This window comes from Chaetodon auriga, chromosome 24, assembly GCF_051107435.1.
Source record: "Chaetodon auriga isolate fChaAug3 chromosome 24, fChaAug3.hap1, whole genome shotgun sequence".
NCBI classification, from domain to species: Eukaryota; Metazoa; Chordata; class Actinopteri; order Chaetodontiformes; family Chaetodontidae; genus Chaetodon; species Chaetodon auriga.
The window spans coordinates 18,065,076-18,082,778 of record NC_135097.1 but is presented as its reverse complement, the minus strand read 5'-3'; the positions used below and the strand labels follow the sequence as shown (position 1 = coordinate 18,082,778).

Here is a 17,703-nt window from a genome sequence, read left to right as displayed (position 1 = left end):
TTTCATTTTATTTATTTATTTATTTTTGAAGAAAATGGCCATGTTTGAAGTTTCAGCCGAGTAAAATTTTGAATCAAACCGAATGACACAAAGCTTTTATTATGAAAATATTGCACCGGAAGTGGTATCACTGTCGTTGCTTCAGTCGCACAGGTGGGTTAAGGTTTAAAGTACGTTTATATTCAGGAAGGAAAAGGCACACTGGAGAGACGAATTCACCAGAGTTTTCTGTTGAACCTTGCGAGTCTACTGTGGTTATTGTTACGTCAGCTTGGTTTGAATTAGTAACTTGAGTGATGAAGCCGCCTCCTCGCACACGAAATAAACCAGATCGCAACCTGAAACCTGAATCGGTACCGAAGCGTTCAGGCAAAGTTGTCTGTACGTGGCAGCAAGCCGAACAGAAGAAGCTCCTGAATGCCTTAAAAAGACTCAGCAGGACCGCCGCCGGCGACGGAGACGTCGACTACGCTTTCCTGAAAAAAAATGTGCCAACTCGATCCATTTCAGAGGTAAGTGTTACAGTAAGGTCTGTTCTCAATGCTTTGGAGGGATATTACAGACAAACTCAATTTCCACCTCGCTAAAGATGCATTTCAGCTTGTTGCATTTTGTTCTATACATTGTTTTCTAATAAACGTGATAGAAGGCTGATAGCATGTACATGCATAATGTCGGTCATTTTATTTTAGAAATTATATATATGTCTACTCCCCTTAAGGTAACTAGATTTATAGACTCTGTATGAACGTTCAGCTACAAATGTACGACCACTCTGAGCGGCTGTAACAGTCAAGGATGAAAATGTTCCTGGCCTCTGAGTAATTTTCACTTATTTCTTCAGCTCCTCAGTGACAACCGGGGCATGATCTTAAAATAAGACGTCAAGGACAGTTATTGATACCAATAACTGCATTAATGGCAATAAAATTATTAATATTAATTAATGGAGCATCACATTGAGATCTGGGACTAATGACCATATCGTGAATACAGTCTCACAGAAGGGGCTGTTCACTTAAAATGGCAATGTTCTAAACACCATTTTGTATTTGTCAGATGAACAGGGAAGGGTTCAATCTGAGCACTGACTCTCATAACAGCTGTTACCACAACACATATGCACAAATAATATGCACAAACAACTACAACAAATGTACAATAGTGTTTATTTTAGGTTCAGCAATACTGATGAACCATCAAGAATCCTTCAATCAATAAACATCTGTTGTCTAGGTATATGCAACAAACAGATGGCAAGTGTCTCTTTATCACACAGAAATTTGGCGTGTGAGCTCAACTCAGAGTTCGTCAGCCGTGGCACTGCTTTTTTAACTGATAAAGTGCCACTTAAGTACCACAGTGGCAGAAAACTAACCCAAAATAAAACAAAGCCAGATGGTGCAGGCACAGAGAAACAAGCAGCAAGCACAATGACTGAAGTATCTCAAACAGCAACAGGACTGGGGGATCCATTAATTTCACATCAATACAGTAAAACTTATACAACAATCAACTGTACAGTCAGACACTATCATTAATCTTTCTCTGCCCAGACAACAGCATCTTACTTGACATCACTTTTGAACTGACTATCGTGTGTTTCAGTTCATCCAGTGTGTCCAACTTTTCTTCCAGATGATAGGAACGTTGTGTCAATTTCGAGGCAGTTTACAGCAGGGTTATCCCTGTTGGCAGCGGAGGAAAGAGTGGAGAGTCGACTTAATTGAAATAATTTTAAATCTGGGACTTACTTCTGCAGGAAAAGTGAGATCACTGGCTACGCGAACAGCTGATCTTTATGAGGATCCAATTGTGTTCAATGAAAACAAACAGTCTGTCACTCATCCAGTGAGTTAAAGGACTGTTGCCTAGGCTAATTAAAGTACTAACCTTTGATTGGGAATGATACACCCCCGTAGCAATTTCACGTCAGAGTGGAAAGGTCATTTAGAGTGGGGTGCGTTGATTCTTGATGATGTTATGGCCATGTTGCAGGGATTGTCCCTGAATTCTGCTAGGTGTTGTCAAATGAGAAACCAGGATTTGGATTCAAATCAAATCTTGCACTCAGTTGTGATTTGCAAAAACAAGCAAATAATACAACATGCTATAGAACAACTTTAATTGTTTACAATGTATAGGTATGTAGTTTATGTTGAAATAAATATACCAATACACATAATATGTCTCAGTTTGATCTCTTATAGACATAATGTGTGAAAATAGATGTTCGAATGGTTTGAATGTGTGTTCGTTTTTTCACAGGCCTGTTATGTACTGTATGTAAAGCATTGTGGACTGTCCCTTGCCTCCATTAGGTCCACTCTGTGGTGGAATCTCTGAAGAACAAAGTGATTTCATGTGCAAGCTTTAAACTGAAAAAGAAGCAATGGGAGGAGAGGAGGGTCAGAAAGCCCATTGAGGTGTGGACACAAATGGCTTCTGCTGTGGCTGGAACCCTTGAACAACCCATTTCCACTGCTTTCTCTCAGGTACTGCAATATTGCAATGTTGGGCTGGATAACGTTGTTATTATCATTTTGTTTTCTGTTTTTTTTTGTTCTCAAAGTGGTGTGATAAAATTTAGGATAACACAAAATTTTTTGTTGATCAAAAAATGCAGGATTCATCTTTGCCTTGTTCCAGACAATGTGACTCTGCTGCCTGTGACTTTTTTTTCCTTTCAAAAAACATCCTGCTGGCTGAAGTGATTTGATAAGGAAAACTACTGTTCCTGCTCACTTCTGAAATCATTGACCCCCACTTTGAATCTTTCATCACTCTCTTCAAGACATGAATTTTACTATGGCCAAACAGTCAGTACCATGGATACCACGGGGTGGTTGTACTGCCCCTTCTGCCACAGTTTGCGTGCCCTGTCTTGAATATGGCTATTGTGCCCTTAATGTAACATTGAAGCTCCTAAATAGCAGATCCAAACATGTCTCCTTTTCACAATTTCTACAACTAGTGTAAATGTAGGTCAGTCAGAAATAAAAATTTACTAACTGTCTGAGCCTTGTCTGCCTGGTTTCAGTTTCTAACAGCATTATGCAGTACTGGTACTCAGTTTCTAACAGCATTATGCAGTACTGTACGTGTGTGTTTTTAAACTGCTTTCTCGAACATGATTCACTCAATGGTGTTAATAATGACTCTTGATTAAACATGAAAGCTCAACATTCTCGTTGCTCTTTCATTAGGCTTCCCTTTTATCAATAATATTAACATTTATTCATCCAGAAACTGTTTATCCTCCTGAGAACCAAGGAAAAAAAAGTATCTTTCAGTTAATTTTTTTTGTGATTTCCTGCCTCTTTGGAGCTTAAACAACAACTCTCAATTTAGAATTCTATAAAAATATTTTTACAGCATGTTCACTGCAGTGGACAACAGAATGATTTCACCATAACACAACAAAATCATAATAGGCTGACAAGAAAACAAGAATGTCAATTCATTTTTTAAATGAAACTGAATATTTGGCCTGTATCTTCTGTTGAACCGCTGAACAAAATTGACATTATTAAACATTCATGACTTTGCTATTATTTACCTAACAAAAAGTTTAACTGATCTCTGACTCCAATTTTAGGATTCCTGACATGTTAATAAACAAGAAAATATATGATTAACATAGTTAAAAAACAATATCTGAACAATATTTGATTTATCTTTTCTCTTTTCCTGGTGTTTGTGTTTTGCTGCAGTCTCCATTTTGTCTCAACATGAAAACAAAGTTTCCCTCATCCCACCCAAACACATGAAATATCATTGGAAAGGCCAGGATGTCCTCTACTGAGCACACCAGGACTTAGTAGGGTAGCGCAAATGAGTCAAAAGATATAAACCAAAACCAAATGTCCACTACAGAGGACACATTAAAAGCCTGGGTCTCAAGGATATTATGACCTCCCCTTTCTTTCAGCTGCTGTGTTTCTGCAGTGTATCTCATGACAAATCAGTGTTGTAAAAGTGTTTTAAGTAATGTTTGTGACTGCTCGTATGATCTCAGATTACATTAGTCTTGATCATTCTTAGCCTATTTATTGATTATATTTTATTGTTAAAATATAACAATAACAATTAATACAGTGAGTTCCCATTTTAAAAAATCACAGAGCATTTTGTTAAGAAGTCATTCAGGATACAGTTGTAATGAAGTCAGTACTGTTTCAATACGCTGCCTCCTAATTGTTGACTGTATACTGTTCTGACTTCATAATATGTAATTGCCAGTTATTATTGCACCATGGGTTTTGGGCTTGGAGACATTTTGGTCAGGATGTATTTGTTAAAGGTCAAATGACCAGGCCTGTTTCCTCACATTGTCCTCCTCTTCCTCTGTTTCTCAGATGCTGATAGTCTCATCCACAGAACCTCGCACCCTGAGGAACTGTGACCCTCCCCAGGTCCACAGACTACCCACGGACAAGGACAGGTCTATTAGTCGAACCGTGCCTTTGAGACCAATGCTTCGTTTGCCAGTCCAAGGTAGGCCTTTGTGTTATTAAATGTACTGAAATTTGGTGGACAAGAAAGATGAGCTGCCAGGACAGATGCACTACATTCTGACGGAGACAGTGTTATGCAGGAAAAAAGCTTTTTCTGTTTGTTTGTTGTTGTTTTTGTTCCAAGACTGAATAACTGAAAGTGTCAAACACAGAACCCTAGAATATTATAAACATTCAGACAGAGTGACTTTCTATTCATGTAGTATCTGTGTCGTCCTGTTGTCTCTTCATAGTCACTTTTGTCTCTGTACTCATTATGAGTCAATCATTTTGAGCCACTTTGTGGTCATTTGATTGACAAATGTTAACAGTCACTTCAAACATGAGCTCTGATGCAAAGATGACACTCCTTGATCAGATTTATTCCTCCTTCCTTATTTCCATGTTACTGTGATAAAAGTTTGTTTTACAGCTTTAACAATAACATTTTTCCCCCTTAGGTGAACATCCTGGAACCAACACAGCTCAGCCTCCCCATGTAGTCAAGACTCCAGCACCAACCATGGGCCCAGTGCTTAGAGTGCCAAACAGCAAAATCCCTCCACCCCAGCAACAACTTTCTACCACATCTGTAACCTCACCCACTGCCACCTCCACCACTCAGTCTGCTGCCACCTCCTGTCAGCCAGATGCAGCAAGAATACTCATTGCACCTTTAACATTCCCACAGACTGTGACTCCAGCTACAGGACAAGTCAGACCCAGTTCTAGCCCTGCAGCAGTGGTAAAAAGTCAGAGTATTGGCAGTTCTGTAATCCAGACTACCAAGCAGCCCTCCGAGCAACACCCCATCACCGATTCCACCACCTGTACTACACCATCCTCTGCTGCCTCTTCCAGTTCAGCCAACTCCAGCTGCTCCACACCGCCACTGTCCACAGCTGCTGCTGTATTGCACACCAGGTTTGGACGCACCAGCAAATATGCCACAAAAGACAGTCCCAGGATGGTTGGCGTCAAGTGCGTAGTGGACTTTGAGAGAATCTATCGCTACCTGAGTGTCATCCACAAGCCGAATGAGGAGTGTAATCTCACCCCCATGGGTGAGCTATAGATGCACAGCTTGGTGTCATCTTCAAGTGTATTTTAATGTTAACATCATGGCAGATACGTAAACAAATCCCCTTCAGTCAGATGCAACAATTCAACATACAACACCCCATTAGTGAGGTTATCCCCTATAGCATTCTATTCTTTCTTAAAATGGAATTTATTTAAGAATTTTTGTGTTAGACAAGTCACAATAGAACCCCAGCATTATGTTTCAGGTGTGTCAATATGGAATTTTGGAGTACATAACGATAATTGTCTGTTTGTTGTGGCCAGTACCAATATGAAAAACAGATAATACTATGCAATACAATACATTACATTAATTTATTGTAATCCTGTTTGTAATATCACAGCTTCATTTTCTTAAGATGTAATAAGGCTATCACTTTTTAAGTTAAGTTTAAGTTTGTTATTTTTTTGCTGTGGAACCCAACATACACACTGCTTCTTTGATACAGCAGTGTTGTGAATAATGGGTCAGCATGGCTTTATTTACGGATGGGTCCATAGGGCATGCACTTGGTCAAGCTGGATTTAAAGAGCTCCCTCAGCTGGACCCAAATCCATAATTTTGTCATTCTAATTGAAGTCGAAAGAAAAATAAAGTCCCAATATTCACACGAATTTAAGTCAGGCCTTATACCCTTATTGGCAAACCTGTGTAGCAATCCCCTCTGAACCAGGTATCAAGGGGCATCCCATCCCCAATACCAGTAATTAAATTTTTTTATTTACTGGTGAACACTATATTGGCCACCAAAATATTGTTTATCTCTAATGTATTTGCTACCGTCCATTTTAGTGTAGTTGTTCATGTTGTTCTTACATGTAACTTAAACTTTGAGACTTTCCTTTACTGCTGTATTAAAATTAATCTTTTTTCTTTCTTTCTAATATTGTATCCTCTAGAGAGTGCCATCGTATTGGATCTGTTGATGTCTCTGCCAGAGGAGCTTCCCCTGCTGGACTGCAGCAAACTCCACAAACATTTGATCCAGGTAAAATTGTCTGCACACTAGTTAGCTCCTCACTGGAAACACAGTACAGACATTTTCTTTTTTGTTTTAGAAGGAAAGAAACAATGTATTGCATTTAATGCCAAATTTACAAGAAGCCACAAAAGATTAAGAATTTGCTTTAGTTTGCAGTTTATTAAGTTTCTCCTCACCCAACAACTCTCGTAAGTGCACAATTTTTGTGAGGGAGTCTGGGGATTTTGTTTTCAAAACAGTTAAGTCAGAGGTTATGGCCCAAAATAACAGTTTGAAAGTCAAAGAAAGAGACAGAGACAAAAACAGTTTCTATTGATTAGATGCATTATAGAGTTAGTTTCATTGGGAAACCCAGGTTTGAACACTATCTCCAGCTTTCACTGTCACTGCCAGGCTGGGTCAAGTTCCAATAGATCATACAAGCTCAGTACTGTCGTGCTCAGTCAGCAGACATTGCCATTTTGCGTAGCAAGGAAGCAATTTGACATCTAAACTACTGACTCTAAACTACGCAAAAAGCTGCGGACATGTGAGTTCTGTGGCAAATGTGCACGTGCGGTACTCATGTCTGACAACACGATACAGCAGCGTGGTGAAGCAGTTTCAGCCAATCATGGTAGAAAAGCGCAGAGTAACGAGTCTGCCGAACCTATAGCGTAACATCCCCCCACTCCCCTCCTCCCTGCCTCCTCCTGCCCTCTGCCTCCCTCTCCGTCCTCTGTTCCCCACTCGCTGCAGTTGGCGCTTAAAAAGGTAAGTGTGTCAGCGGACCTGTCAGCTTTTGGTAAATGTGAACCATTACGCATAAGGTTACTTTCACTGTGGAAACATTCGAGCCAAAGTCTAAGTGAAAAAAAGAAAAAAAAAGATTTGCAAGGTTTTTTTCTTAGCAAATCTATCAATTGCGTTCCTCTAATGACCCTAATGCATCGTCAAAGAAAAAAGAGAAAGAAGAGGCAGCAGTGCATCTGTGTGTGTGTGTGTGTGTGTGTGTGTGTGTGTGTGTGTTTGTGTGTGTGTGTGTGTGTGTGTGTGTGTGCGCGCGTGCGTGCGTGCGTGCGTGCGTACGTGCGTGTGTGTGTGTGTATTTTAGCCTTTATATATATCCATTGCAGATAGAGTAGGCCTGTATATAAGGAGGAATGTGATTATTTATACAGTTTAAAAATGTAGCCAACAAATCTTTTGCAGCAAGTTTTGCAACCACTATCATGGCAGATGAGGAAGACGAAGACAGGGAGGGACAGGGCAGCAGACCTGCCAAAAAGAAGAGGGTCCATGTCCCCCAGAAGTTTTTGAGTAAATATTAAGAACAGTGGCCATGCTTCCAACCCTCTAAAGTTCCTCATCATGCATTTTGCACAGTGTGCAATTATGATGTGAATATATAAATTAGCCCCGGTGATGTGTGCATATGTGCTGTAAGCCAATTTAATTATTACATTCTTGAAAACAAATACACCTATTGCAATATACAAAATAAATTATTACCATTTTAATTACATACATATTAAAATATTTTTTAATTAATAATAATAATAATAATTATTATTATTATTATTAATTAATTAATTTTAGCTAAATAAGAATTGAACACTGACATGATCAGTGCTTTGGTGACAAGAAAGGTGAGCATTGTTGCAAAAGGGACCATCTGTCACATGGAGGGTTTCAGTGATGCTCTATTAAAGAAGGCAAAGTCAGCAACCTATGAGGCAAAACAGTCCAGAGCAAGTTCCACTCCAGGAAGGAGTAATGACTGATGCAAAACCTGTAATTAAAAGGGCATCAGGGTCAAGGTCAACAAAATAAAATAAATTTAACTAATATAGTTTCCTTGGTTTGTTAACAGCATTTTTATGTTTTGAAAGTGTTTCTGTGTTCCATTGAAAGGCTGTCATGACACAGTATATACATGGCTTAGAAGGACATAGCATTTTTTGGTTTTCTGTTGATGGGTTTGGATATTTATGTTAAGAAATAGTTATAGAATGTAATTACAGAGTGCAAAATGTCTATATTTTCTTTATTAAAGGTACTGTAATATAAAATATAGGTTTTATTGTTTTTTTATAACTGATTTCCATCCAGTGAATGGGGAAATTACTGTGTGCAAAGCAATGGAGTTGCAAAAGTCTGCGAAAAAAAGCCGCACAATACAAGTGGTACTCAAAATATTTTGACAAGGTTGGCAGGTCTGCATTGCACTCAACAGTGTTTCTCATGGAATTAGATTCTATTTCTGGTTGTAGTTGACAGCACATGCAAGCGTTCTTAAATTATTAAATAACACCATATATAAGATGTTCCACTATAAATGTATTGATTGACTTCACACTGTGTGAAACAAATAACAACATATATACAGCACAGTATTACATTGCTTCACATAGTGTCAAATAAATGCAAATATATTTTCCTGTTTGGCCCAGTCCAAGCATCGGGAACTGTAACACAGTGAAGAGACGCACATCAAAATGCAAGTGGCAACTAGCTTGCATTTTGCATATGACGCCTCACATGACCACATTTATCCTTACATGCCCGCTAATAACTTGGGGTTGGGTCTCTGAAATTGAATGCGTTGTGTTGAGAACATAAATAGACTAACTTATCAGTCTAACTTATTTTTCATGAGACTAACCATTTTTGAACTCCAGATTGATTCTATTCAGGAAATTGGCCAGCCGTATTCTCTACGGGAAAAGACCAACCACAGTCCTTCCTCCTGTGCATGATTGTGTTTTGATTCAGTGTGCTCCGAGAGGAGAGGCTATTCACACACTGGTAAGTGTGTTTGTGAGAAAGAGCGAGGGAGAGGTTATGGTATTACAATGTGTCTCCACATGCGTCTCGAGTGAGCACTTGTGATTGGACCTTACGTCCTCCTTTTTTTTCTAAGTCTGTAGACCTTCTCCATGCGTGACAAAAGCAAAGCCTATATTGGTTACTAAGATGGGACATTTACCATCAATAAATTGTCTTCATTCGTAAATTAAGTGTAAATGGTGAAATCACTTGAAAGAGTGTGTTCAAACAGCTGGCAGTTAAGACACACTTTCAGACATAATAACTGTCTACAAGTAACAGGCAGGTTGATTATGATTTTGCGAAAAACTTCGTTTTTTACCAGGAACAAAACAGTGCATTGCATTTAATGCCGAATTTACAAGAAGCCACAAAAGATTAAGAATTTGCTGTTGCCATTTTGCAAAGTTAATTAAGTTTCTCCTCACCCTACAACTCTTGTAACTGCACAATTTTTGTAAGGGAGTCTGGGGATATTGCTATTAGAGTTCAATGGTGAAATCTTTTTGGTCGCAGTTTGGTTAGGTTTAGACAACCAAACTCACTTGCTTAAGTTAAGGCAAGACAGCTACTTGGTACAGCTTATGCAACAAAACTACTAGGTTAGGATTAGGAAAGGATCATGGTTTGGATGTAAATAACATTATTGGACACCAGGATGCTAATAGTGCCTGCTGTTTTTTGCAAATAGATGCCTGCAGAGGACTATATCTGGCCTTTAATAGGTGCAAAACACAATACAACCACAGCATGAAGCCTAACCCATGACCAAGTTCAAGTACCACAAAAATCTATATTTTACATATGCTTTTCTAGGGTTATGTCAATTGTTATCTATAGTGTATTATCTGGGAATTCATAGTGAATTATAATGCATTCATAATGCTTTATGCTTTAAATACACAGTGCTTTCTGATGCGCTGTATCAGCATTATTGATGTGACTTTGTCGGGACCTCACCACATGGATAAACAAAGAGCATGTAAAACTAAAAGCCCAAACAAAGAAAGGCCTATATGTAAAACTCAAGCATGACAAACAACTTGGGATGAAGAACAAAGCTGAAAATCCTGTCAGGCCTCGCAAATCTCACCTGAGTGCAAGATGCGATTTGAATCCAAATCCTGGTTTCCCATTGGATGTGACCCACCAGGACTCAGGAGAATCCCCAAGACATGGCCATGACATCACCACAATCAAGAATCAACGCACCCCGCTCTACCTTGTCTTTCCACTGTGACGTCAAGTTGCTATAGAAGGTGTGTCATGCCTAATCAAATGTTTGTACTTGAATTAGCCTTGGCAACAGTCTTATAACTCACTGGATGAGTAGCAGGCTGTTTGAGTTCACATTTGGATCGTGGAAGAGATGAGCTGTGTATATAGTCAGTGATCACATTTTGCTTGCAGAAGAAAGAGACCACCACAGCCACCTTTTTTCTTCAAGAAAGACAAGGATAACTTCCACGCCATTCTCTCTGTCAAAGCAATCAGCTGTATGTGTATCCAGCAATCTCACTGCTTGCAGAAGGAAGACATGGATCACCCGTTTTCTTAGAGAAAGAAAAGCATAGGTAACCCCACTAAATGAAGTCCACTTTCCACTCTTTTTTCTGCTGCTTACAAGGACCAGCCACCCATTCAGCCACCAACAAAGCAACACATCAGCCCCCGTCATCGCCTGTGCTTGAAGAAGCACCGCCGAACCTACTAGGTGGCAACTGTAAGCTTCATTGTTGTCATTATTTTACACTTCACTTCTTGTAAAATGAGTGGACAACCGAGTCCTGTTGCTGCTGTTTGAGATACCTCAATCATTGTGTTTGCTGCTTGTGTCTGTGTGCTAAATATATTAGGTTGATTGTGTGTCCCACGCCATCAGGCTTTTTTTTTGTGTTGCACTTCAAGGATGGATGACAAACCCTGAGCTGAGTTCACACACTGGGTTTCTGTGTAATAAAGACATGGTCGTTGTTTCTGTCCACAGTCATTAGGATCCCCTCTGCTTTGCTTTGAGTGCTTTTCCCTCTCTCTTTCACCAACCCATACACAAACACAACCATGTGCCTTTACAGGCATCCACTCACACACCTTGCAGGCATAGCATAGGATAGCATAGTCATACACTCAGCTCTGCTCACCGCCATCTTGTTGTCAGAGAGACATGTAAGCACGTCCTCCATTTTGCTTCTCATATCTCTTTGTAAACCCTTGTGGTATTGAACCTCATGTGACGTAGCTACTGACAGTCACGTCCGCCGCCTTGCCTTCTCTCTCTGCCTTCTCCCCCGCACCCTCACATGCTTGCTCGCTTGCTCACACACACCCTTTAGTTGTAGTTGAACAATAGATATTTATTGATTGAAGGATTATTGATTGTTGATTAGTATTGCTGAGGTTAAATCAATGCTAGTGTACATTTAAAGAGCAATTGCCTATGATTATTTGTGTATATGTGTTAGTTGTGAGGGTCAGTACTCGAATTCAACCATTCACTGTTCACCTGACAAATATAAAATGCTAATATGGTATTTTAAACATTGGCATATTGAATGAACAGGCCTTTTGTCAGACTGCAACCACCATTTGGTTACTGGTCCCTGATCTCAGGGTGGTGCCCTGTTCTTATTAGTAATTTTATTATAAATAATATGGTATAATAGTCCATGTAGTATGATACAATACCATTGTATCTGTTAGGTAAATTGATAAATATATTGATACATGTATAATAATACATGCTTTATCATTCATCCATATCATATATATATATATATATATTTCATTGTTGGTGATTAGTAAAGTGTAATGCATTGTCATTTGTTTAAAGGAATCTGTGCTGCATCCTAAGCAATTATTAAGCAAGACACCAAAGTGCAGAGAATTACAAGTAAAAGAATTCCGCTTTAAGAATTTAAGCCATCTATATTTAGGCCGTCTATGCATAAATTTAGGCTATCCAACTTTATATTTTGGACATTTACTATATTTATCATTTCAAGACCTATATAAAATCCCTATTTGTAATGTCCCTTGTTTTGGCTTTAATGTTAATTAATTTATTTGGCACCATGAAGCACCAGTCATCTGTACAATCGGTTACAATTGCCACAGTCTGTACACAAAAGAAGAGGGGCAAGCACTTCTTTTCAGTGCTGACTCTCATTGGCTATTGTCGGGTGTGGACAGGAGATAGGAGACCCAATTTGGTCAAGTGAGGTGTCAATTGAAAGAGTGCAGCATCCATTTTGATACCAATAATGCCCATGCATACATGCTCACTGGAGTCAGAATCGAGACAATGTGGTACATTAGCACATGTCTGCTGACTAATTTGAAATAATGCTTCCTGTGCATTATTGTGTTTTGAACTAAATATTTTAATGAATAGGATCATTTGTACCTTTGTCAAGAGCATTTTTGTCAGAGTGTTATTGATCAGTGGTTGACTGTGAGGCTTCATAGGAAAGTTGCCTCAATTTTGTAATCATATGTTACCTGCTGTTATGATTGTATCTTGAAATGGTTTGAATTAATCGAATCACATACATGTAATTTGCTGATTATACTGATCAGGGCCAACTATGTACAGCAACGCTAAATTTGGTCTTGAATGAAGAAGCATGTAGGTGCATGGTAATTACAGTATTAATGTCAAGTTGATGACAGTATGACAAGAGAAAACCAAAATGACAACATGCCTGATGAGACTCATCCATTGTTACTGTTTAATTCATGAATCTGTTTTTTTAGAGCATATTATGTTTTTTGTTTCTTGGTGATTTGACCGTAGTTACTGGTATTTAAATATTTTTCGTCTTTATTTCACTTTCTAGAAGGATCACAGCCAGAGTTGATGTAGCCTAATGATTTTTTATTGTGTTGTAGTATTTGTGGTAATTCCAGTAGGCATGATCTATTTTGATGTGAGTTATTTTGAGCACATTGCAGTAGTTTCAGTGAATAAGCTGGCACCTGATGCATATGCACTCACTTTTGGGATTTTTGAGTAACCAAATGTGGGTAGTAATGAGTTACATTTACTCTGTTATGTGTTCTTAAGTTTTTTTTGTTTTTTTCTTTGAGTAAATTCTACTTGTTGGTGTAGTTTTAATGTAGCATAATTTTTACTCTTGCTTGAGAATAATCATTACTTTTACTACTTTTATATATTTATATATTCATTGCACTACTTTATTATTCAGTGCATTCATGCACATTCCGTTACGAGGAAAGTCCTGGTCTTCCCAGGTCCCAGGTCTTCTGGCACTCTGTTATCCTACTGCAGCCACTCCTCCATATGCATCTGTTCATACCATCATAGCGACTGAAGCTACAGCAGGAGGCTTTCAAATAGTGCAAGCAACAAATATTAATGACACAGTGCAGTGGGTGATTTTGAACAGTGGTCTGAAGTCAGTAGATCAAGGAACTGTGCTGACACTAAGCAGACAGAGAGCAGGAAGTGTTAGAGAAAAGTAGGAGACCAAATTATGCACATGAAAAAAAAAAACAGATTAATACAAACATGATTGATGTAACATTTCAACCGCAGATGGTCTTCCTCAGTTAAAAGTGAACACACCTGTATTAATATGCTAGGCCTGGCTGTGGCTCAGGAGATAGAGGTGTCCACCACCAATCAGGAGGTTGGTGGTTTGATCCCTGACTCCTCCAGTCTATATAGTTAAAGTGTCCTTGGGCAAGATACTTAACCTCAAATTGTGCCTGGTGCCATTCCATCCGTGAATGGGTGAATGTGGCTTGTGTTGTAAAACACATTGAGTGGTCAAAATAGACTTGAAAAGTGCTTTTCAAATGCATCCATGTACCATTTAGGCAATTATAATGAAACATCACAGCATTAATTCCTGATTATCACGAAATGAGTCATCTGATATGAGATATTTTCAGAAAGACAAGTGACTCATTTGGATCCTTCTTTAACCTTATTCTCTTAATGTGATTGGAGCCACCTGGATGTGCCGGCTTACACTTATCTGCTGTCTGTGATGGGAACTGGGACTTGGGACATCTATATTGGAATGAGCAAAGATTAAGGAATGGTAATGGTAAATGGGCTGCATTTATTTAGTGCCACTCAAAGTGCTTTTTACAGCACAAGTCTGCATTCACCCATTCACACACACATTCATACTCATTTCATGCATTAACCATTCGCACACTCACAACACAATGGCACAGCATGGGGAGCAACTCTAGCCTAGTTAACAGTCCTTTAACTCAAACATATTGACACTCTTCATAGTTACTTTTTGACATAACAGTCATGATAACATGCACATGATTTACTTTTGCCAAATCATAATGTAATTATCTTAATTAGAAGACAACAAGCCAGAATGCAATTTGAAAAATCTCTACATATTGGCTTACTTTTGTTTGGTAGTGTTGTTGGGTTTACATCAAACAATACTACTGTCTTGGTTCAGTACTAGTTTATGTACATTTTCCAGTTATGGAAATCATGCATCTTCTTAACTACCTCGCAACGTTTGAATTTCCCCCATTGTGGGGGGAATAAAGTATATCTTATATGAAAATGACTATTTGTCCTGATGTCTGGAACTGTGTAAACTTTAAATGACATATAACCAAAATTATCTGGTTTGTAAAACGAGGTTGAAATAAGTAAAGTAGAACCTCAAACCAAGACTTTACAGGTTCATCAAGCTCTTCTTGTGAAATCAACAAATACTGACTCACAAAATTGATAAACAACAGGATCCAGAACAGGAAGACCTCTACGCCCTCATAAATTTTGTAAAATTAATTGGTTGAATTGCTTGAGAGAAAGAGCCTGTTATTAACACTAACACACACAGACAGAGGAGATTAGTTATCGACTATACTGCAGCAGTGAGTCTGCCATTGCTCCACAGCCCACAAGAATAGCACCAAAAGATTAACAAGCACAAGTATAATGTCTGCTTATGGTACAGATAACAATCTGACGCGCCAGTCCAGGGCACAGTGTAATATGTATAGAAAATTTTGAGGCAAGTGAGTATGAAGAGGAGCTGGTATCACTAGCATGTTAGTTAATTTCAGCATTTCCTGGAAGCAGTATGTACTGGAACGTAATAAACTTGCAAAAGTGTAGGCTAAAAATATGTTTAATTTTTTGCAGCATTATCCCTGGATTAATCTCACAGCCCTCCTTTCCATGTCTGCAGGTATACCAATGGCTGTCATCCCCTGCTGACTCCAGAATTGCAAGAGAAATGTTTAAAGACCTGAAAGATGGACTCTGTGCTCAGAAAGAAGTACCAACTGATCAAGACAGCAACAGAACAAACAGTCAGCAGAGCACTGCTGGGACTGCTGACAATAGTGATGCCACAGACACTGGAGGAAAGAACTTTCAGCTAGATGAAGCTGAGAACCAGTCATCAGGGAACAATAACATATCTAGTCAATCAAGGGACATAGATGTGACGGAACTCAGTCTCCCCCTTAATCCTTTTATGATTCCACTGAAACTGTTGATGCGCCGATAGGTCAGGGTTCCAAATTTAGAGTTAAGTTAATGTTATGGAGATGTGAGCAGTAGTTCAGTGGCATTGTAGGACCAAGTCCTTAATAGAACATTGGTTACTAGTTTGTTCCTTTTGCCACAGTTACCATACCAAAAAAATAAAGTAACACAAAGTGGGTGTCTGGTTCTGAAGGTGTCAAAGCTGAATGCTTTTTTTGAGACTGGCAAACAACTTATTCTGTCATTAAGGTATGAGGACATGTAGCAGAAACTGCACAGTACCGAAAACTGGCATTGAGTGTGGTCAGATTCAGATCAGATCAGAGAGCTCCTGATTTAAATAGAAAAAATACACTTTTAGCAAGGAAGATTTAAAATGCCTAAAATAAAAAATACAGAAATAAAAAATACAATGCACATTGCATTGTCATATATGTTTCTTGTTTAAGTAGTAGTAATTTTACTGTGTTGATGAAAAAAAGTTCTTTCAAGCTGCTTTAAATCACATGCATTTTCTGTAGTCTGAAGACTCTTAGAGACTCTAAGAGTCTACTGACTCTGTGGTAAGTGGACTCAAACTATGAGGGCCAGTAATATACTGTGGATATTGTTTTGATGGCAACAAAGCATCATCATAGTCTTCTTTCCGTTTGTTGTTGAAGGGGATTTATTTGACTTTTCTGAGTGCAGGTTATTTTTTCTACTCTGTTGCACCTTCTCTGGTGCAAATTCTAAGCCTCCATGATCAGATGACAATAAGGAAGCAAGTGTTCTTGGCATTCACCTTGCTGGTAAACAGAAACATAGAGGACATCTCACAGATATCACATTGCCTTGTCAGGCTGATCTGATCTAATCTGAGTTCTCATGATAGAATTTTCAATTCTTTACCTTGTGATTGTGATTGGTTTTGTTTTAATGTACTAAAGGTTAGCAAAGTTGACAGTTTACACATAAGAATTTTCATATTGTATCAATAATTTCCTAGTAGTTTCTTGGAATGATCTGTGTAATGTAAAATTAAATTTGATTCAAATTTCTGGAAGTGCTACCCTCTGTGTATCTTGAATTATACACAGGATATAGACACATTTTAGAGCTTTTCATGTTCAGCAAACTCATAACAATGAAACTGGAACTACTTCACTGGAACTGTACTTTCTGAATTTCATATTTCCCCATAATTAGTACCATATTATGTTGTTTCCAGTGAAGTTAATGGAAATTCTGTCAAATTACAGAGCCATGAAATAAAGTGGCACATGAAAAGGCCTTCCCTTTACTGTGCCACAAAGAACAAATCACATTATCTAAAATATTACTGCATGCTGTAGATTTAGAGTTTCCTTCATCAGAGCGAAGGGTCTCAAACAATGAAAAACAGCTCCAGATTTCAAGTATGTAGACAAGTACATCCTAATTGCCATATAGTTTACCATACTATTAGATTATTAACACTGAGAACATGTTGGCATTATTGTGATATTGCAGCTTATCCAGGTGGAGCTCACTCGTTGCAACTACTTTATATACTGTTGGTGTGAAATATCTATGCAGAGATGTTGACATACACAAGTCTGGCCAAAGTCTTTTGCCAGACAACTGCAGCAGTCCAGGAGCTCAGTCAACAATCCTTAGTAATGCCTTGCAGGAGTAGATGTGTACATTGAACATACTATTTCCAGTATGAATAGACAGCCAGTTATCAATTTGTGAAATTATGGTTATCTGAAGTAATATGAACAAAACAAAATACATACAAAATATATATTTAGTTAAAAAATAATAATAATCAAGGAAATTACTACAATAATAGCAACTTCTGCTGAAAAGA

At 38.4% G+C, this 17,703-nt stretch overlaps 1 protein-coding gene across 2 annotated transcripts; it reads left to right on the top strand.

Annotated features, from left to right (window-relative positions):
- Positions 1 to 101: 101 nt before the first annotated feature.
- On the top strand, positions 102 to 16,909 carry snapc2 (small nuclear RNA activating complex, polypeptide 2). Of its 2 annotated transcripts, XM_076725294.1 has the most exons (7): positions 113 to 512; positions 2,322 to 2,495; positions 4,359 to 4,497; positions 4,958 to 5,560; positions 6,480 to 6,568; positions 10,998 to 11,093; positions 15,568 to 15,689. In XM_076725294.1, the coding sequence occupies exons 1-6, from the start codon at positions 297 to 299 to the stop codon at positions 11,082 to 11,084; spliced, it is 1,308 nt and encodes a 435-aa protein (XP_076581409.1). In that variant the 5' UTR covers positions 113 to 296; the 3' UTR covers positions 11,085 to 11,093; positions 15,568 to 15,689. The 2 variants fall into 2 exon arrangements, with proteins under 2 accessions (XP_076581408.1, XP_076581409.1); XM_076725293.1 differs by lacking the exon at positions 10,998 to 11,093 and having other exon boundaries at positions 102 to 512; positions 15,568 to 16,909.
- The last annotated feature ends 794 nt before the right edge of the window (positions 16,910 to 17,703 follow it).

What these genes read in the sequence shown, in the direction of transcription:
- snapc2 (XM_076725293.1), top strand. Translation starts at nt 297, where the DNA reads ATGAAGCCGCCTCCTCGCACACGAAATAAACCAGATCGCAACCTGAAA. An exon ending in CAACTCGATCCATTTCAGAG is followed by an intron (nt 513 to 2,321) that starts GTAAGTGTTACA and finishes TGCCTCCATTAG; the next exon opens with GTCCACTCTGTGGTGGAATC. An exon ending in GTGTAATCTCACCCCCATGG is followed by an intron (nt 5,561 to 6,479) that starts GTGAGCTATAGA and finishes TGTATCCTCTAG; the next exon opens with AGAGTGCCATCGTATTGGAT.